At 27.6% G+C, this 21,596-nt stretch overlaps 5 protein-coding genes across 5 annotated transcripts; 4 read left to right on the plus strand and 1 right to left on the minus strand.

Moving 5' to 3' along the window:
- The first annotated feature begins 95 nt into the window (after positions 1-95).
- LOC127287373 (metalloendopeptidase OMA1, mitochondrial-like) lies at positions 96-3,300 on the plus strand. The gene is made up of 7 exons (XM_051314258.1): positions 96-587; positions 653-792; positions 853-1,026; positions 1,091-1,198; positions 1,269-1,469; positions 1,553-1,729; positions 1,811-3,300. The coding sequence occupies exons 1-7, from the start codon at positions 245-247 to the stop codon at positions 1,910-1,912; spliced, it is 1,245 nt and encodes a 414-aa protein (XP_051170215.1). The 5' UTR covers positions 96-244; the 3' UTR covers positions 1,913-3,300.
- A 2,983-nt stretch (positions 3,301-6,283) lies between these two features.
- Positions 6,284-9,903, plus strand: LOC127287306 (uncharacterized). Its single transcript, XM_051314140.1, has one exon. It carries the CDS (start codon positions 6,301-6,303, stop codon positions 9,901-9,903), a length of 3,603 nt encoding a protein of 1,200 aa, XP_051170097.1. The 5' UTR covers positions 6,284-6,300.
- Positions 9,904-10,463: 560 nt separating this feature from the next.
- Positions 10,464-13,981, plus strand: LOC127287372 (uncharacterized). Its single transcript, XM_051314257.1, has 4 exons — positions 10,464-12,214; positions 12,301-12,995; positions 13,074-13,350; positions 13,419-13,981. Exons 1-4 carry the CDS (start codon positions 12,091-12,093, stop codon positions 13,895-13,897), a joined length of 1,575 nt encoding a protein of 524 aa, XP_051170214.1. The 5' UTR covers positions 10,464-12,090; the 3' UTR covers positions 13,898-13,981.
- On the minus strand, positions 13,931-18,109 carry LOC127287371 (nonsense-mediated mRNA decay factor SMG5). The gene is made up of 9 exons (XM_051314256.1): positions 17,712-18,109; positions 17,423-17,645; positions 17,195-17,350; positions 16,868-17,136; positions 16,613-16,793; positions 15,834-16,551; positions 14,828-15,757; positions 14,409-14,744; positions 13,931-14,253 (listed from the first exon to the last, which is right to left on the minus strand). Exons 1-9 carry the CDS (start codon positions 17,810-17,812, stop codon positions 14,186-14,188), a joined length of 2,982 nt encoding a protein of 993 aa, XP_051170213.1. The 5' UTR covers positions 17,813-18,109; the 3' UTR covers positions 13,931-14,185.
- Positions 18,110-18,465: 356 nt separating this feature from the next.
- On the plus strand, positions 18,466-20,053 carry LOC127287381 (kxDL motif-containing protein CG10681). The gene is made up of 4 exons (XM_051314279.1): positions 18,466-18,848; positions 18,932-19,131; positions 19,240-19,365; positions 19,894-20,053. The coding sequence occupies exons 1-4, from the start codon at positions 18,700-18,702 to the stop codon at positions 20,016-20,018; spliced, it is 600 nt and encodes a 199-aa protein (XP_051170236.1). The 5' UTR covers positions 18,466-18,699; the 3' UTR covers positions 20,019-20,053.
- The last annotated feature ends 1,543 nt before the right edge of the window (positions 20,054-21,596 follow it).

The raw sequence follows: 21,596 nt of genomic DNA on the forward strand, positions 1-21,596 counted from the left end.
TCAAGGCCTGTTTATATGACATTTTTGTTCCGAACCCTGGGTTTGACAGATGTTTGAGTTTTGACATAAAGAGGTTATGGTTGTTTAATTATTATTGTTATTAAAAGGTGGCTATTATTTAAATAAATGTCAAAATAATAATATTAAAATTTTAACTCGAATTTTTCTTGACGTAAATACAAATTAAACATTTCTATATTTTTAATTATGATTGTCATTTTATAAATTTTGTTCAATAAACAATATGTTTAAAACATTGAGAATATTATCGACAATTAATTTACATAGCAGTGGTAATAATTTATTTTTCATTATATCAAAGCAAAAATTATTTGCAAGGCAATTATCAACAAAATATCAATTGAAACAAATTCGATTAAAACGTTATGAATTTATTCAACGAAATGAATTTCATACAACTGAACCACGTAAAATACCGCCAATTGTGGCAATATTAATTCGTCCACTCGTTCAATTTGGTGGATTAATATTTGGAAGAGCATTTAAAAAGTGGTGGAAGAAAAAATCACCGGAAGAACAAAAAGTTTATATAAATTGGTTGAAAAGTAGAAAAAATGCCTTTTTTGGTAAGAGAGTTTGTTTGTTTTTTTTCTTTTATTTTATTTTTATAATAATGATGTTTAAATTTCAGGATTTCTTGGCTTTTTTATGATTGCACTATTTGTTTATTATATAACTCATTTACAAACCGATCCAATAACAAAGCGACAGAGATTTATTATTTTCAATAAAGAACAACAGGAATTTTTTGAAAAATTCACTCTTCAAATGGTATGTATGTTCAATTTATATTAGATATTTAAAAGAAATAAAAATTTTTTTTTTCAAAAGCACTTGGAAGAAAATAAAGGTCATATTGTGCCAGAGAATCATCCGGTTTATATGAGACTCACAAGAATAGTTCAACGATTAGTAAATTCAAATAAGGATTTACAATCTGTCAATGATAAACAATGGAGTCTTACTGTTGTGAACGAAAAATTAAAAAATGCCTACGTTCTTCCGGTAAAAAAAAAATTATTTATAACAATTTATTTAATTAAAATTTAATTTGATTCTTTTTTTTCAGGGAGGTCATATTTTCGTATTTTTAGGAGCTCTTAATTTAGTCGAAAATGATGATCAGCTTGCAATTATTTTAGCTCACGAAATGGCTCATGAATTATTAAATCACTCGGTAATGTAAAAAAAAAATTAAATAATAATAAAATATTAAGATTTTTGTTTACAATAAACATTTTTCATAGATGGAACAATTATCAAGAGGAGTTATTTTAGATATTCTTTTGGCATTACCAATTGTTTTTTTGTGGGCAATTTTTCCTGATGCTGTAGCGTTTATTTGTCAAATATTGGGTCAATCGGTAATTAATATTCTTCATCGTTTACCATACAGTAGAGCATTGGAAAGTGAAGCTGATGATGTAGGATTAATTCTAGCAGCAAAAGTAAAATTTATATTTTAAAAATTATTTTCTTTAAAGTGAATAATAAATGTGGATTTTTTATTAAAGTTTTTCCTTTTTAACAGGCATGTTTTGATGTTAGAGAGGCAGTGGTATTTTGGGGTATAATGAGAATGTTAACTGAATTAAAAATTGAAAAAGACATACCTCCATTATTGTCAAGTCATCCTGATCATGGTGATCGAGAAAAGCATTTAAATGAATTAATGCCCAATGCAATTGCATTAAGAAATAACGTTAGGGTTTGTATTATTTACAAATTTATAATTACAATTTTTTTTTTTTTATTGTCACTAAATTTTTAAATTGTCTCTCCATTGCAGTGTGCCTATCTTGATCCTAGAGATCCAAGAAATAGATTTTATATGCGTTCAAAGGAAGATCATGAATTATATTTTAAACAACGTGGAATTATTAGTACGTGAATTAAGAATTAAAATTTTAATTGTAAAATTGCTTGTAAAAATGTTTATATAAAAAAAATGACTCAATTATATTTAGATTTAGGATGTTTTAAAAATATATATATTTATTTTGTTTTTTGAATTTATATATAAATATTATTATTATTACAAAAGTTGTTGTTTTTTGTAACATTTATTTAAATTTTGCAACAAACAGGGATGAGAAGTTAACGAGTAAAGGTGTATTCATAATAAAAGAAAAAATTGTGACAAAAAAATATTTTAGGTTATGCTGTTGTAACGAGCGACTATAATCCTCGCTCGAATCATTTCGATGTATCGAATGAGCGATACATCGATGTGATTAATTAAGATTTAAATAATTTAATTGAGGATTAATTATAAAACATCTTAAAACACTTAATATTTTCTCACGATAAATATAATAGAGTCTTTCACATAAAAGAAAATAGCATGACTAATTCTAAAGTATTTCCGTCAACTATTAAGTTTATTCCAATATCGTATTTCTTTTAGCAACACAAAATACTAAAAGAGAAATGTCGTAAATCAGTCCAAGAAAATAAGAGAAAATATATTCTCATATTTTCTCTCATTTTCAAATTTTAAATGTAAACCTAGAACGTCATAAAAACCACTTGAAAAAATGTGATCCTTTCTATAAAAAAAAGGGACACTAAACACATGTTGACCAGACACGGACTTTTATTACCTTCAATAGAAAAGTCGCGTACGGGCTAAACAATGAACGAAAGTTTACAACGGAAATGCTTTGTATAAGAAATGCTTTATTTAATAATAAATAATTAAATAATTATTTATGTACATGTTTCAGTATATTTACACATTTGTATTTAAGCGTTATTAATATTGTTAATTAATTAATAATTGATTATCAGAATATTATAATTTAATATTATTATAATTATATCATAATTAATATTGTTATAATTATATTATAATAATATAATTATGGATTAACCATATAATGTTGTGATGATTAATGTTTATTATATTTTAATAAATAGTATGTTGTATGATGGGAGAGATTGTGTATAATCTCTCTTATGTATGTGTGAACATATAAGTAACACTAAGGAACGATGTGATAAGTGTTAGTGAAGTGATACACGTATAGGAGTAGCGAATACGCTCCATAGTGAAGCATGCGCACAAACTCAAAATGGACCAAAAGCGGAGAGCGACTCCGCTGGACCAAAAACTCTCTAAGTTAGTTCTAATCTTGACTCTGGCTTGAAAGGTTGTTTTCTAAACTCCTTAGTCAGCTTTGTATTTTATCATATTAATAAATTACAGGGTTTTACCTTCGAAGGAAGAACTAATAATTATTCTTCCTTTGAACGGGTTTCCCTTCCGTTGTATCGGAATTTAATAATCTTTCATTTAAACCTTCCCGCTTCCTTCTTAAAGGATTTAACTAAAGAGAATCCAGCCAATCATATTACATTTTTAGAGTTGCGTAATAAAAGGTAACTCGGCTCGTAACATAAATTGGGGGCTCGTTACCGGCCTTTAGTGCGGGAATTTGAATAAATGACAGTTTTATAACGTAAAACTACAAACATTATTTGAAAACAAAAAATTCAAAGTAAAAGTTTTATAACATAAAATTATTAATTCAATTCAATTATTTGAATATTGAATTATTGAATTATTTGAATACTTGAATATTTATTATTCAAAACATGAAATAAACACTTATGTATAAAATTATTAATGTTATTTGAATAAAAACTTTTTATTCAAAGTGAATAATAAACTAAAAGTGGAAAAGAAAATATTATTTTTTTGAGTTCCTGAGTGTATAAACAATTTTTTTTTGAAAATCAAAGTGAAGAATTAATTTGAAGTGTATAAAGAAATATTATTTTCTTCAGTATAAGTTCCTGAATAAATAAATGTTCCTGATTTCCTGGCGAGCAGTATAAGTTCCTGAGATCCTGTGTTCCTGAATGCTGTAACCTGCTGTTCACCTGCTAATAGAGTTGTGTCGTGCGGGAGTGAATCCTCATAGAGGAATAAAGAGTCATTTCCGAATATTTTATATAAATTTTATTTAAATTCAGTGTAGTGAAATATATCATCTACAAAAGGTTAGTTTATATATTAGCTATATGAATGAGTTTTAAATTGTGAAAGATTTTTTCCTTGATGATTGATTTATTTCATTTAAAATTAAATTTAAATATTGTTCTAACATTGAAATTGAGAATGTTTTGAATAAATTAATTGAAATAATTAATTATTTTGAATAATTTTGAAAATTTTTGCTTTATTTTGATAAATTAAAAATGTCTGAAAGTCAACAAGGAAATAATCTTCATCCCCATATGGAAGATATGGAGGAAGAATATTTGAACGATGGAATGAGTGCTGATTTAGAATACAATGATATTGTAAATCATGAAAACCGTCTAAATACATACGATTATCAACAATCTCAAGGATTAATGAATCGCATTAATCCCAATGACCTACTCCAAATAGCTGATATAGTAGGTCAACATTTACAAAACAAAAAAAATGTAAATCCATCGGAATCATCAACGTCAAAATTACACCCTCCATCCTTTGAGGAAGTAAATTCAGAAAGTTCAGGTCATATCCTTACTAATAATATTTCATCCTTGAAAAATTTTGTTGAACTGATACCAGAATTTGATGGTGAAAACATTCCAGTTCAAAAATTTATTCAAGAATGTTCATATTTAATAAAAAATACAAGTTCTCAAATGCAACCTTTTCTTTTAAAATACGTATTAAAGAAAATTAAAGGCAAGGCCGCAGATTTTATCTTACACTCTCAAGTTGATACACTTGAAGAATTACTACTAGAACTAGAAAAATCATTTTCCTTTTTAGATGATTATGGAACGATTTTAGGTGAAATCACCAGTTTGCAACAAGGTGAAAACGAATCGGTAATCGACTACGCGGCAAAAACACGTAAATTATTTTTTAAGCTATCGCAGCTTTCGCGAAAAGATAATTCTAACCCATATGTACAATCACAATTATCAGAAAATGACAAACTAGTAACAAAATATTTTACCCAAGGACTTCTTCCTAATATTGAATTTCGCGTTAACCTACGTCTTCCAAATAATCTTCAAGAATCAATAACAATTGCATTGGAACAAGAAAAATATGTTTCCAATGTACGTAAACGTAGCGCTCCTTTAAACGAAGTAGATAATTCTAAAAGCGAAGCAAAAAAATCAAAAACGGTTAACAATATTGATAAAAATCGTAAAGACAGAAGTTGTTTTACTTGCGGGAAAAATGGACATATTTCGCGAAATTGCCCAAACCGCGCGAAACCAGAATCTTCCGATAATAATCAATCTGATAATGGTAATAAAAATGATAACAAAAAAAATGGTAACGGAAATAATAATAATAAAGGGAAAAAGAATAAAAAATTTAAAAAATGGGGAAATAATAATAACAAAGGGGGACAAAATTCACATGGTAATGGAAACTCATCAAAAAATAATAATTCCAAACCTGAATGCGATTTTTGTAAACAAAAAGGCCACATTACTGACAATTGCTTTGTAAGAATATTAAAAAGTTTAGAATCAAGATCCATCTGCACGATTTCAAAATCTGAAAATTTAAACTCCAACCCTGCTCTTTGCGCGAGCACTGCTCAGAGCAGCCAAATGTAGAATCAATTAAAAAAATTGTGCTCTCTGTCAACAATAATGAAGGTGATTCTTCAAAACCTGTTGTAGAAGTCTCAGATAAAACTATTTTCAATTTTAATGCTAAACTTCTAATTGATACTGGTAGTGAACTAAACTTGATTAAATATTCTAGAGTGTGGAATAAAAAAGGTATTAACAAAAAAGATACATATTTTCTTACCGGTATTGGAAAAGGTACATTAAAAACTATCGGTAGTATCACTCTCAATATTTTCAATAGAAAAAGCAACTTTCATGTTGTACCTGACAATTTTCCATTAAAAACATGCGGAATTTTAGGTGCAGAATTTCTTCGAGAAAATTCCGCTTCCATTAAATTCGATAATGAAGGTCTAACATTGCAACTTCCACCAACAGAAATTTCAGCCCCTTGCAAGATAACTATACCTGCAAGAACTAGAAAACTTGTCTCTTTACCTCTCGATAAATCAAATACTATTTCAGTAGGGTTATTAGAAAGAATAGATGTCGGCAAAGGCGTAATCATAGGTGACAGTTTAGTTACCGCAAAAAATGGTTATGCAAAAGTTTTTGCGATTAATACAACCTTGCACGATATAGAAATTTCATTGCCACCTGTTAAACTTGAAGAGGTAGAAATTGTTGTTCCAAAGAAAAAGTTACTCAAAAAAATCACCTGAGAGATTAAAGAAATTGATGAAACTCTTTAATTTCTCAGGATTAAACGAAGAAGAGAAAAATAGTCTTTTGGCACCCATAAGTAAATTTTCACATCGCTTTTATGTTGAGGGAGATGTTCTAGAAGCCACTGACCTAGTTACCCACAGTATCCAAACGACGGATGACACTCCAATTTTTCAAAAACAATACAGACCGGCTGAAACATTAAATAATGAAATTAATATACAAACAAAAGAATTAAAGAAAAATGAATGCATTGAAGATTCTGACTCACCGTATAATTCACCTGTCTGGATTGTTCCGAAAAAACCAGGTCCCGACGGAAAAAAGAGATGGCGAATGGTAATTGACTTTCGCCGTCTCAATGACATAACTGTAAAAGATTCCTATCCTTTACCTCACATTACATCAATCCTTGACCAACTAGGAGGGGCACAATATTTTTCCACACTTGATCTTGCAATGGGATTTCATCAAATAAAAATGCATCCAGATTCTAAAGCGAAGACGGCTTTTTCTACCCCTTTTGGACATTTTCATTTCAATAGAATGCCCTTTGGGTTAAAGAACGCCCCTTCCACCTTTCAGAGACTCGTTGACAGGGCACTGACAGGGCTACAGAACATCGAACTCTTTGTCTACATGGATGACATTGTCATCTATGCCAAAACTCTTCAAGAACACACTCGTAAATTTACAAATCTCCTCGAGAAACTTGACAAGGCTAAGCTCACCTTACAACCTGAAAAATGTTTATTTTTACGAAAGGAGGTTACTTACCTTGGTCATGTTATTACCCAAGATGGTGTTAAACCAGACCCTAAAAAGGTTGAAGCTGTTAAAAAATTTCCTCGTCCTAAAACTCAAAGAAATATTAAGCAATTTCTGGGACTTGCTGGATATTATCGAAAATTCATAAAGGATTTTTCGACCATTGCTAAACCTTTATCTTATCTTCTCAAAAAAGATGTAAAGTTCAGGTGGACTGAAGCACAGGATGAAGCTTTTAATAAATTGAAAAATACTCTTTGCACTCAACCTCTGCTGCAGTACCCTGATTTTACAAAAGATTTCATAGTGACAACTGATGCTTCTCATTATGGAATTGGCGGAGTACTTAGTCAAAATTTCGATGGAAAAATCCTTCCTGTAGCGTATACCTCGAGAACACTCATTGATGCTGAAATAAATTATTCAACAATAGAAAAGGAACTTTTAGGAATTCTCTTTTCTGTTGAATCTTTTCGACCTTATCTTTTCGGGAGAAGATTCAAACTCCAAACTGATCACAAACCTCTAATATGGTTGCACAACATGAAAAACCCAAATTCAAGGTTACTCCGATGGCGACATCGTTTGAGTGAATACGATCACGGAATAGAGTACATTAAAGGTACTAAAAATACTGGTGCTGATGCGTTGTCGCGGAATCCCTGTGACATGAGTGACGAAATTCTGCAAGGTATCACTAATGACATAACCTTAAATGACGATGTTGATCCACTAGAAATTGATCCTAATCCTCAGAACAAGGTGAATTGTACACCTGTTCATCCTCAAAATTCCTTGGACGAATATGAAAGTGATGACCGAATAGAGGCAGTTTTTCTGAACATTCACTGGGATGGCGGTGATAACGAATCACAAATAATTCGTGAAACCATTTCTGACGAGAATTTCCAGACCACAAGCATGGAGGTTATCGAGGATAACCTAATTAACATAAACAAGTTAATTACTTACGATGAGAATGATGATCTGCGAGATCGTAAGGTGGACTGCAGCCACGAAATTGATATAGAACCGATTGGTTCATGCGCAAATTTCAACCATGCTGGATTTGAGCAAGAGGCGAAAAATCCGTGTAGTGGTGAAATTCTCTATAAAATCAATAAAAATTGCGATAAAATTTTTAACATTTCTGATGAAGAAAATAGTGATCTTGAATTTGGAAATAATTTCAAAGCAAAACGGACAGAAAATCTTCAATATGTCTTAAACGTTAAAAATAAACAAAATTCATTTCAAATTACAAAAAATAAAGTAAATCGCGACAGAACAAAAATTTGCAATACAATTGACACAAATAACACTTCACAAGACGACAGTCACCCTAACCAAAACTTTTCTTGCATAAAAAATTCTAAAGATTATTTGTTTATGAGAGAAGACAATTTAGCAATTTTTATACCTGCCGACAGAAAATTCACTACCGAAACAAACAAACAAGTACTCACTGAAAATAGAATGAAAATTGACGACTTACTTAACGAAGACAATGAAAATATTGAAGTTGGCAATGTTATAGTGTTTAAATATGAAGATCATTGCGTTTTCAATATGATAATTAAACCAACTTTTGACTCTAAACCAACTTATATTGACGTAATTTCCACCTTAAATGCTTTGAAGGTTGCTATGGATCAGTTGGATATTGATTCTGTCAATGTATCCCGAGTTGGAAACGGTCTAAATCAATTGTCATGGCCGAGTATTGAATCTGAAATAAAAAAGATATTTGGTCAGGATAATTATAGTATCACAATTTGCTATGGTGAAGTTGAAATACCGAATGAAAGCGATATTTCGGAAATAATACGCGAAAATCATTCATCAACTTCAGGCGGCCATAAAGGTGCTACCAAAACCCTCGAACGAATTAGAGAAAATTTCTATTGGCCAAATATGCGTGAATCCATTAGAATTTTCGTAAAAAATTGCGAAACATGTAAATTAAATAAATTCGTTAGAGTAAAAACGCGTCAACCGATGTCGATTACCGATACCCCAACAGAAGCTTTCGAAAAAATTGAAATGGACATAGTTGGTCCATTACCTGAAACAGAAAATGGTAACAAATTTATCTTAACAATTCAAGATAATTTGACAAAATATTCTGTCGCGACGCCCTTGCGCAGAATTGATTCTGTTTCCGTTGCTAACGCCTTCGCAGAAAAATTTATTTCACAGTTTGGTTGTCCTCAAATTGTACACACGGATCAGGGCCGTGATTTTACGAGCAAGTTGATGGAAAATTTCTGCAAAATTTTCAAAATTAAACAACTTCGCTCAACTGCATTCCACCCACAATCACTGGGCTCTCTAGAAAGGAGTCATCATGTTTTAATTCAATATTTAAAAAACTTCTGTAATAAAAACAATTGGGATAAATGGTTACCTTATGCCATGTTTTCCTACAATACTTCAAAACATGAAGGAACAGGTTTCGCTCCACACCAATTAATCTTCGGTAAAAATGCAAGAGTTCCTTCACAATTTGCCAAAAGAAATTTGTCATTAACATACGACTTGTTTTTGAAAACTCTATCGGAAAAAATTGTTGAAACCCAGTCTACTGCTAGGGAAAAACTTCATGCCGCAAAAGAAAAATCTAAACACTACTATGATCTGAAACTTAATTCACAAAATTATGAAGTTAATGATTCCGTTTATTTACAAAGAAACAACAAAACTTCGAAATTAGACACAGATTATGCTGGTCCCTATAAAATAATAAAAGTTTTAGAGGATAACAATGTTGAAATTCAAATTTCACAAAACAAAACAAAAGTTGTTCATACTAACCTTCTTCGACCACAAGTTTTGAAAATTTTCTAAAAACAAATAAATTGTTTTATAAAAATTTATGTAAATTTTGAATTTCATGAAAAATGTATATTTCGTGCAATACATACCTTGTCAAATTATTATTGAAATTAACAAATTGATTGAAATACACTTTTCATACTCTTAAGGGGGAGAGAGAGTGCTGATCAACTATACCTTGATCAGAAAGTTGTTTAACTATTGTATAATTGATTATATTCTTTCCAAAATAACATTTTTGTAATCAATCAATAATTGTTTGACAATCTGTATTGCAAATATATGACACCTTCGATAATGTAAACAACGCTTGTTACAATTGCAGACAAGAAATATAAAACTTTAAGATGGTGATGCAGCGCGAACAATTTAACAATGCCACCTTAAGGCGAAACAAATGTTAAGCACTATCCACATATATACTATATACTCTTTAAAGTGCACAAAACTTAAAATACGACAAATGCAAATAATGTAGGTACATACAAAAAAAAAATAAATAAATAAATAAATAATAATAAATAAAAAAAAAAACAAAAAAAAAAACAAAAAAAAAAAAACAAAAAAAAAAAAACAAAAAAAAAAATAATAATAATTTTACAATAATAGTATAAATATTTTATTTTAATTTTCTAGCGAAAATCTCTCTAAGGGGGAAAGTGTAACGAGCGACTATAATCCTCGCTCGAATCATTTCGATGTATCGAATGAGCGATACATCGATGTGATTAATTAAGATTTAAATAATTTAATTGAGGATTAATTATAAAACATCTTAAAACACTTAATATTTTCTCACGATAAATATAATAGAGTCTTTCACATAAAAGAAAATAGCATGACTAATTCTAAAGTATTTCCGTCAACTATTAAGTTTATTCCAATATCGTATTTCTTTTAGCAACACAAAATACTAAAAGAGAAATGTCGTAAATCAGTCCAAGAAAATAAGAGAAAATATATTCTCATATTTTCTCTCATTTTCAAATTTTAAATGTAAACCTAGAACGTCATAAAAACCACTTGAAAAAATGTGATCCTTTCTATAAAAAAAAGGGACACTAAACACATGTTGACCAGACACGGACTTTTATTACCTTCAATAGAAAAGTCGCGTACGGGCTAAACAATGAACGAAAGTTTACAACGGAAATGCTTTGTATAAGAAATGCTTTATTTAATAATAAATAATTAAATAATTATTTATGTACATGTTTCAGTATATTTACACATTTGTATTTAAGCGTTATTAATATTGTTAATTAATTAATAATTGATTATCAGAATATTATAATTTAATATTATTATAATTATATCATAATTAATATTGTTATAATTATATTATAATAATATAATTATGGATTAACCATATAATGTTGTGATGATTAATGTTTATTATATTTTAATAAATAGTATGTTGTATGATGGGAGAGATTGTGTATAATCTCTCTTATGTATGTGTGAACATATAAGTAACACTAAGGAACGATGTGATAAGTGTTAGTGAAGTGATACACGTATAGGAGTAGCGAATACGCTCCATAGTGAAGCATGCGCACAAACTCAAAATGGACCAAAAGCGGAGAGCGACTCCGCTGGACCAAAAACTCTCTAAGTTAGTTCTAATCTTGACTCTGGCTTGAAAGGTTGTTTTCTAAACTCCTTAGTCAGCTTTGTATTTTATCATATTAATAAATTACAGGGTTTTACCTTCGAAGGAAGAACTAATAATTATTCTTCCTTTGAACGGGTTTCCCTTCCGTTGTATCGGAATTTAATAATCTTTCATTTAAACCTTCCCGCTTCCTTCTTAAAGGATTTAACTAAAGAGAATCCAGCCAATCATATTACATTTTTAGAGTTGCGTAATAAAAGGTAACTCGGCTCGTAACACTGTCATGCAAAAGACGACGCAATATAATATTGTCAAAAATTCAAATATGATTAAAATAATTTTAGTGATTTTAATTTTATAACAAAAGAAAAAGTTTATATTATATTTTTTTTAATAGTTTATTCTATGTTGTCATAAAATTATCTGTAACTGATAAGAAAATTTCTTTTATATATGTATATATATATATATTCATGTTTTATATAATTTTTAATCTTTAGTGTTGATATCACATACAGTTCATTATTATTTTTTTTTTTATCGAAGATGACATTAAATTATTAAAGTAAAAACTGCAAGGAATTATGGGAAATACGGAAAATTCAATGATTGTTGAAGATTTAAGTCCTATTGAAAATCTACCTGATGATTGTTTACGAATAATTTTTCAATATCTTCCAATTTTCGACAAGGTCAACATTGAAAGTGGTAATTATAGATTGAACAAATAGAAAGTAAATTTTTATCGATAAAAATTGTAATTAGATTTTATTCTTTCTCTCTTTTTTTTTTAGTTAGTAAAAGATGGCAAAGGCTTAGTCGAGAATCATGGTATTTATTCAAGAGTCTTGATTTGTCATTAACAAGCTGGGGTGGAACAAATAAAAAACAAATTGATAATGATATACTTACAAAAGTTCTTAGTCGTTGTAGTCAATATATAACAGTGGTTAATTTTACAAAAAAAAGTTTCCCACCATTTAAAAGAATATCATTTCCAAATTTTAATTCAACGACAATAATAATAATTTGTAGTTCATGTCCAAATATTTATTCATTGAATATTGCTGATTTATCAATATCATGGGACAGTGGAAATCTCAGTCGTATGATGAGATTTATGTTTTTAAATGCATGCGAACGACGATTACTTTGTGATGAAGAAAATCAACGTGAATGCGAAAGAACATTTTGTCTTTGTAGATTAGAAAATTCAATTAGAATGCCAATAAAAACAAAACAAAAAGAAGAGCATATATTTTTAGAATCATTAATTGATTGTTGTCAAAATTTAAAAGAATTTGGAATGAGAATGTTTTTTTATGATGAGACATTCTTGTGGGTTAAATTATTGAAAACAATGACAAATATTAAACAATTGAGTCTCACTGAATTTCCCGGAACATTATTTACATATTTATCATTTGATACAATTGAAGAATTATTTTTAGAAGGAAATGATGGAATTTTTCCTGCGCATCTTAGTAATGTAAGAATCTTTTTTTTTTCTATTAAAAAATACGTTAAATTTTATTTAATGTTAATTAATTTATTTTTTTTTTTTAAGGTAATTACAAGATTTAAGAAATTGAAAACTCTTGTTTTAAATACTTGTCGATTTATCAATGACAAAGGAATGAGAAATTTATTGAGTCAAACTGAAACTTTAGAAAATTTAGGATTGATACGTGATTCAAATTTTCTCTCAATGGAAGGTGTTAATTACATTCCACGTTTTACTTATTTACGAAAATTAAATGTGTGTGGAAATAATTTAATTGATGATTATATTCTTGAAGCGTTGGCTGTGAATTGTGAACAACTTATTTATTTGAATATATCAAGTAAGTATTTTATTTATTTCAATAAGAAAAAATAAATAAAATGTTAATTTCCTTTTTTTTTGTTTAAGATTGCAAAAAAGTAACGGATAATGGAGTACTGAGTATTTCAACATTACCTGATTTGCAATTTTTAATAATTTCACGATCACTTAATATTACTGACAAATATCTTGGAAGTATTCATAATTTAAAAGTTTTGGACTGTCATCATTGTCCATTAATAAGAGATGAAGGACTTTGTATTTTAATAGAACGTTCACCAGATTTACGTTTATTAATTCTCGAAGGCTGTTGTTTAATAACTGAAAATGTTTTCGATACTGCTGTCGAAGTTGTTGAATCGGGTTTTAGAAAAATTATCCTCAACATAAGTATGAGTAGTCATGTTGATTTTGATGTTAAAAAATTTAATAACGCCACACCATTATTGCGTATTGTTAAAGAAATCAAATATCAAGATTCATGTCGTATGGATTTTAAAAATGAATATTTCCCCGTCAATGATGATAATTATATTTTTTGCGAATTCACCGCTGATGATGATTAAAAAATTATGCACAAAAATAATCAATATTAGAAATTAAATTGTAAGGAAAATTTATTTCAAAAAATGTTTTACGAAAAAAAAGAAGACATTCCAGATTTTTGTTTCTTTTTTTTTGAGTAAGGATTTGTTTTTCATCGCGGGTTTCCAACCCTGTTAACTCGTTCAAGCAATTTTCCTTTTTTTTTTGTATGCTTCTCTGGAAGCGAGTCAATTGTTGCTCCAACGCGAGATAAAAGCTGACCCCATTCAATATAAAAAAAAAAAAAAAAAAAAAAAAAAAAAAACTGTTCAACCGTGACTTTTGCTTGAAGCTTTCCATTTTGTATGAAATGCTTCAATATGCTCAAGATTAACACCTGAAAATTTATTTTACATTGTATAAATTTTATGTTACTCTTGCCAAAAAAAAAGAGATATTATTCATGAACAAAAATTATTTTTATACATGAAAAAAGAAAAATGTATTTAGAATTTGTTATAAAAAATAAAGAAATTAAAAAAAAAAACTTACCTGCACTTTTTGCTAGACCTTCAGGACTAATTGTGAGTGCTTTTTGTTCCTCAGCACTGCATCCCGTTAAGAGTGTAACAATTGGAATTTCCGAATCGCTAGTCACTTCAACATTTGATTGTTGTGTAAGATAATGACAACATTCAATAATTTGAAAATAAAGCCATGATTCTTTATCCTTTGGTCGTGGACCTTTTATTAATGGAAGTGGTAATCTTTCATGTGGTCTTTGTGCCCTGAGAAAACGAGAACCACGTCTCAATTGTGCCTCTAACCATCTTGTCGCTTCTCTTGCTTGTCCACTTGTTTTTTTCACCTCGTCCAATGCAGAAACAACTTGAATTTTAAATAATTTAAAAAAATTAATTTTAAAATATTAATTTAAAAATATTAATTTACTAAAACAAAAAATTACTCACCAACAGCAGGAATGACGATAATAAATTTTTTCGCAAAAACAAGTCGTTTTAAAGCCGGTATATATTTTGCCAATGCATCATGATCAGGTACTAAATAAGGTGACATTAATCGTGATCTCAATCGACTTTCTAATGCTCGAACTTCTGCTTTTAACCACAATCTTCCCATGTGTCTCATTAATTTACCTCTTGGATGATCATCAGATTTTTTTTCATTAACATTAGAAATAATATTTGTATCCACAATTTTTTTTTTAATAAACAATTCTTTTTCATTATCATACATTAATCCCAAATAATCCATTGAACAAAGATATTTGCCAAATTCAATTAATTTTAAATTTCTCAATATACATTGTTCACGTTTATTAATTTTAATTCTTCGCAATAATTTCCAATCCAATTCTTTATGGGCATATTCTAAATCTTTTAAACCTTTCATATTTACATCCTCGGGTAATGGTATTTTTTTAAATAATTCCTCATAATTATTAATTCTCAATAAAAATTCAATATGATTATTGGAATTTTTTGAATTTATAATATTCACATCAATATTAATTAAATTCAATAATAATGTTAAACGTTTTATAAGAATTTTCAAATTTAATGCACATGTTTTTATAATATCCGGATGACATTTTAACCAATCGCAACATAATTTTACTGAATTCAAAAGACTATTTGATGTAAGTACATCGAATATGAGTTTTTGATATTTTGGCTTTTTTAATTGAGCAAAATATAAAATTGTAGATTCAATATTCTCTTCATTAGTATTTGAATCTAAATTTTTTATGGCACTTTCAGAACATTTAGGATTTTCATTTAGAACATCATTGATTTTATTTTCATTTTCTAAAATAGCCTTAGTCTTTTCATGATTTTCTTCATTTGGAAAATTGTGATTGTCTGTTGTAATGGCATTATCTATATATAAATGAAAAGAATATTTTTACGAAAAATAATTTTTACTGGAAAAAGAAAGAAAGAAAAAAAAAATTACCTTTTTCAACTTCTTCCTCGTCAGATAAATCTTCAGATAATGCATCATCGGAAAAGGGATTTTCTTTACTTAGTGCGTCTTCCTCAGTTTCTGAAATATCAGAATTTATTTCATCACTCGATGAAAGTTGAGCAGCATCACTATTATCTGAATCGGAACTATTTCTTCGTTTTCTACGACGTAATTTAGTTAATAAACTTTTTGATTTATCCTTTGTTTGTCCCTTTTTTTTAATTCCATTCGTATAATTGCCATTTGTTGTTAAACTTTCATTTTTATTTAAATTTAATGACTCGTTATTAATTTCCTTAAGATGAATTTCTTCTTCTTCTTCATCATCTTCTTCTTCTTCTTCTTTTATTATTTCACCGTTAAAATCGGCAAATTGTAAATTTAAATCAACATTTTCTCCATTCGCAAGCGAGACATCAATTAGAGATTCTTGAATTCGTAATATTGTTGAATTAACTAATTGTGATAACACAGCCAATGTAAAGGCAATTATTCCCCTAATATCATGGGAATTTTTATTGCGTAATTTTGTTATTGACATTAAGCATATTGCCATTATTTTGAAAATTATATCATCATTGAAATAAATTGAATCATCAATTTTACATTTTTGAAGATACATTTCAATATCGTCTACTTCATCAAGATTTTTATTTGGAAACGATCGTTCGAGATTTAAACAATTCTCGATTGTGTTTAGCAGCGACTGAAAAAAATAAATAAATAAATTTTCTTTCGATTTTCAAAAATATTTTCAAGTAATTTACCTCGCATTCTTGATTTATAAATTCAGGACTAGTTTCTTCATTCTCCCATAATTGAAGAAGAGAAAGCAATTTTGCAATACACTCGTGTGTTAAACATTTTTCTTTTCCACTCGTCGAATGTAATACTATTGTTCTTCGTAAATTTCCCTCAGCCCCGTCAAAAGGTTCGGAGCATAAAATACTGAAATATTATTAAAAAAAAAAAAAGAAAAAATAACTTTTAATTAAAATAATTTACATTTCAAATGAATTTACCTTCTCATGTAATGATAAACAGCGTCTAATCCAAAATTTTTATTTCCAGCCATTGTACCAAGTTGATTGTGTGACATACCAATATTTGGATCAATTGCAACTGCCATTTTATAATAACGAGTTGCAATTAATGGATCCCAATTTGGCTCTAAATCTAATCTATATCGAGCCAAATCACCCAAACATATTAAACATCGATGTATAAAACGAATTGCGCATTGTCTTGCTTCCTCGGTTTCAAGTTTCGAAGGTGAATTTTTGCTTTTAATCTAAAAAAAAAAATTATTTTAATAAAATAAATAGCGATCTTTTTTTTTTTTTACTTACATTAACTGTATTATGTGGATAAGCAAAATCAATGACTCCAATGAGATCTAAATTACACTCGGTTTGTAGTCGCAAAATTAAATGATGATAAAAACCAACACCAACAGCAAAATGTGCTGACAATAATGCTTTTTCAGCATCATTCCAAACATTACCCTATATAAAAATTAAATTTTTTTTTTTACAATATTTTCAAATGTTAAAATAAATAAATAAATAAACAATTACTTTTCGTATCTTTTTCGCCAATGAGACGACATCATAAAAACCTCGTCTCCAAAGTAATTCCTCTGTTTTACGAACATGACTAACTGGATCCTTAAAAATTAGTCTTTCACAATAATCACGTAATTTAGTGCGTAATGTTTCGCCAGAAGGTGTAAAAATATCCGTCACTGTCAAAGCATGACTTTTTTGTTCATTTAGTCTTTTGGCAATGTCACTTATACTTCTGTAAATATTTCAATTATTATATTAAAATAAAGAAAATTAAATTTAAAAAACTATAAATTTTTACCTGTATAAACGTCTCGTAACCTCAAGACCATCGCCTGTACGTACATCTGAATTATAAGACCTTCTCATTTTGTTGAAATCATGTTTCTTTATCACAACCATTTATTTGACACGACATTATTTTAATATTCATTTTAGACTATTATCACACGAATCGCATATTATATACCTTTTTTTTCTATTTGAAAACACGACATTCGCCCTGCCCTTTTTTTTATTAAAAAAAAAAAAATACAAAGATCTACCACCTCCAATATTTTTTTTTCTTTTTCAAAAATTCATATTACATCTAAATATACCGATGATTTTCCTCTAATTCCAAATATTAGAAAAAAATTAAATTTTTCTTTATTTAAAAAAAAAAAACAAGACAAATGACTATACATAAACAATTGAGGTTATGTTCATGAAACGTGTGCGCTTGCGTTCAATTTGATTACTTACATTTAGTCAAATTAATATCTAAAATATAATTCATTTAATAAAATTAAATTTTATTATTTAAAAGGAAAATTTATTTATTTCTTTCAATTAATATTATTTTTTTCAATAAAGTGTTATAATTTATTTTTATTTATTTTCAATTTAATTTTAATGCGCATGAGTAAACAATTGTAAAAAAAATATTCTATTGGACAAAATTTTGCCGTCTTATTTAAATTCTTTATTTTCTATTTGTGAATTCAAAATAACCGCGCTTAATTTCAACCAATTGTGACAAAATATCTTGTTATGCATGCGCATAAACATAACCTGTTAATCCTGTCAATTATCTGTCAAAATTCCACATCAATATTTTCAATGATTCGTGCGTGAATTTTTATCGTTTAATATTAAATTAATTTATTTTATAACTATAAAACTATTATTAATGAAAAAGAATATTTCTGAATAAAATCAATAATATGTAATATAAAGTGTTTATGATGACAAATTAATGTTATCGAATAAATATATTTTCTCTACTTTAACAATAATAAAAAAAAGAAATGGCAACTGCTCAAGGAACTCCAGAATCCGATACCGGTAGTTTTGAATGTTTTCAAAATTATACAGCACCGGAGGTATTTATTCAAGGTTTTGCTGGAATTGTCGATCAACAGGATGTTGAATCAATGATTCGTGCTCAAAAGCAAATGTAAGTTAAATTTTCTACTCTTTCATGATTTTTTTTTTTTTTTTTTTTTAATCACTGATTAAATTTCAAATTAAATTAATTAGGTTACAGCGATTTGAAAAAACAAACGAAATGCTGACAAATTGTAATCAATTATCAGTGAATAGATTGAAAACTGCGGGCACAGAATTTAAAAAGCATACAGCACTTTTAGTTGAAATGAAAAAGGATTTGGATTATATTTTCAAGAAGATAAGATTAATAAAAAATAAACTTAATCAACAATATCCTCAAGCTTTTAGTGGTAAATTATTCATTTTTTAAAATAATTTCTAGATATATTTAAAATTAAATTATTCATTTTAGTTATTTTATTTCTGTTTTTAATATATAAATTAATTAATTTTAATAGAAGCTGTAAGAAGTAGTTTGGCAGAGGAAGTAATTGTTGAGGATTGTGCAACAAAACCTTTAGAACCTGAAATTATACCTATGCAAACATCAGCAATAAATCCAGTTCCAGATCCGGATTCAGATGGTAACCAAACGAATCTCAAATAATCATATCGTTTGTTAACACTTTTTTATTTCTTTTAAAATAACGGAAATATTTTTTAAAATTGTAAATTTTTTTTAAAAATTACTATGTTCTAGATAAATTTAAGGAATTGTAATTCCATTTAAATTCAATTAGAGTAATTTAATATATATATTTTTATAATAATATAAATTTATTTAAAATACATAAATTATGTTAATTAAATTTAAAAATTTGATTTAGTGTTCCGATTAATTAGAATCTAGAGAAAAATGAGATATAATTTGTTCGACAATCTTATAGGCTCAACGTCGATTATATATATATATATTATATTATCTTAAAAATATGTATTTGTTAAAATATAATATAAATATGTTTTATTTTTCGTTTTTTATATATATATATATTTACAAAAGAATTTCCTTTTTCCTATATTAAAAAAAAGGTTCTGCGATTCTTGCACGATAAAAAAAAAAAATCGTCGCATTATAATAACGAAAGATTTCAATTATTCTTCATGTGCAGTTCCCGTCGAGGAGTTTCAGTTTGAAAAACTACGCAAAAGGCGGATCAAAAGCAATGACAGTTCATCAACGGACAGCAACAACGATAATGTCGACACATCTTCCTGCACTTCTGACACTGGTTAGTCACATTTAAAACAAACAAAAAAAAAAAAAAACAATTCTCAATTTTTTACAGTCTTCAATTTTTAGATGATTTCCCTGATTTTCATTTTATTCTTAAATTTTATATAATCTTTCTGATATTTTAAATATAATAAAATAAAAAATTAAATTAGTTTTTTGGTAAATTGAAAATTAGGGAAAAGTAACAAAAATACGCCTCTATTTTTTCACTACTTTTTTGTGTGAATCAAGTATGGAACTATTAAAACAAAACTTGTACGCAATACAAGTATTACACTTATTGTTCAACGAATTTTGTCACTTTTTTTTTTTTTTTAATCACAAAGAATTCAATAGTCTAAGAAATATATTTAAAGTTTGAATATAATAAAAAGCATATCAAGAGAAAAAAAAAAAAAAATATGTTTCTTTACAAAATATAAAAACCTATTTTCTTGATTTGAATTCGTTGAAATGTTTATTAATAAATTATTCATATGTGTGTGTGTGTGGAAAAAAAACCTTGAGATGTTTTCTTTCAAATTGACAGATTTTTTTTTTATACAACACAAAAAAAAAACATATCAAAAATTGAGAAAAATATTGATATTTCTAAATTTTCGTTTTCTACAATATTGAAATATAATTTTACAATTTAAATAAAAATATTTTACTTAATACATATTTTTATTACTAAAATAATTTTTTTTTATAATTTAAAAAAGTAATGATTTACCAAATAATGAATGAAAAAAATATTGCCTTTATTATATATATATATATATATATATATATATATAATAGGTATCATATTTCGATTAAAGTGCTTTTGACATTTACCTCTCGTGGCAATTGACATTCTAGTGCGCAAACTACGGAAATCGAGAGAGAACCGTCATTTCAAGCTGTAAACCACGATCGTGAATGTAATTTTTTTTTTTTTTTTTTTTTTATATCTCTCGCTGTGAAAATTACACAGGTTTATGTTGGAATTTCCAAAATTCAAAAGCGAATCAATTATTACAGGATACCAAAAGTCGTAAATAATTTCATTCATCGCAATATCAAAGACAAATATTCCCCCTCATTATCTAAATTATAAAAACAATTATTTTTCTTTAATATCTAAAAATTCCGTTATTAAATAAATAAAATAATTAATCGCGCTAAAAAATAATTTTGTTGCAAAATATTTAAAATTTGCCAAAATTTGAATAATTCAATTATTTCTATAATATAGAGAATTTAAAATGTTTTTTCTTTTTTTTTCTCTGAATTATAATTTACACGGTGAGAATAAAATAATAATCTCTCATATTCTAAGTTTGAACAATTCCTGTTGTTTCAATTATCAGTGACGGAAATTCAGTTGAACACTTGTAATTGTCTATGTGAGTTATATATATATATATATATATAGTGATGCAGCGTGAAAATGTAAAGGTAGCTTGTGATAGTGCAGGTGCCGCAGGTGTGCAATGCAAGGAAATTCGTTGAGAAATACGAAAATCCCAGTATTACAGAAATACGTAATCATTTTTGCTTTTTTATTCATTTTTTTTTTTTTTTTTTTGTTTTCTATTAATTCTTTACTGAAAA

The sequence above is a fragment of the Leptopilina boulardi genome, unplaced genomic scaffold, assembly GCF_019393585.1.
Source record: "Leptopilina boulardi isolate dan_hultmark-lab unplaced genomic scaffold, ZJU_Lbou_2.1 LbouV2_368, whole genome shotgun sequence".
NCBI classification, from domain to species: Eukaryota; Metazoa; Arthropoda; class Insecta; order Hymenoptera; family Figitidae; genus Leptopilina; species Leptopilina boulardi.

Bases quoted from the DNA above. Each gene is read 5' to 3' on its own strand.
- LOC127287381 (XM_051314279.1), top strand. From the start codon at position 18,700: ATGGCAACTGCTCAAGGAACTCCAGAATCCGATACCGGTAGTTTTGAA. The intron at 19,132-19,239 runs GTAAATTATTCA...TAATTTTAATAG, and splicing joins ATATCCTCAAGCTTTTAGTG to AAGCTGTAAGAAGTAGTTTG. The intron at 19,366-19,893 runs GTAACCAAACGA...CTTCATGTGCAG, and splicing joins TCCAGATCCGGATTCAGATG to TTCCCGTCGAGGAGTTTCAG.
- LOC127287372 (XM_051314257.1), top strand. From the start codon at position 12,091: ATGGGAAATACGGAAAATTCAATGATTGTTGAAGATTTAAGTCCTATT. The intron at 12,215-12,300 runs GTAATTATAGAT...TTTTTTTTTTAG, and splicing joins CAAGGTCAACATTGAAAGTG to TTAGTAAAAGATGGCAAAGG. The intron at 12,996-13,073 runs GTAAGAATCTTT...TTTTTTTTTAAG, and splicing joins TTCCTGCGCATCTTAGTAAT to GTAATTACAAGATTTAAGAA.
- LOC127287371 (XM_051314256.1), bottom strand. From the start codon at position 17,812: ATGGTTGTGATAAAGAAACATGATTTCAACAAAATGAGAAGGTCTTAT. The intron at 16,552-16,612 runs GTAAATTACTTG...TATTTTTTTCAG, and splicing joins TTATAAATCAAGAATGCGAG to TCGCTGCTAAACACAATCGA. The intron at 14,254-14,408 runs GTAAGTTTTTTT...ATAAATTTTCAG, and splicing joins AGGTCTAGCAAAAAGTGCAG to GTGTTAATCTTGAGCATATT.
- LOC127287373 (XM_051314258.1), top strand. From the start codon at position 245: ATGTTTAAAACATTGAGAATATTATCGACAATTAATTTACATAGCAGT. The intron at 1,027-1,090 runs GTAAAAAAAAAA...CTTTTTTTTCAG, and splicing joins AAAATGCCTACGTTCTTCCG to GGAGGTCATATTTTCGTATT. The intron at 1,470-1,552 runs GTAAAATTTATA...CCTTTTTAACAG, and splicing joins GATTAATTCTAGCAGCAAAA to GCATGTTTTGATGTTAGAGA.
- LOC127287306 (XM_051314140.1), top strand. From the start codon at position 6,301: ATGAAACTCTTTAATTTCTCAGGATTAAACGAAGAAGAGAAAAATAGT.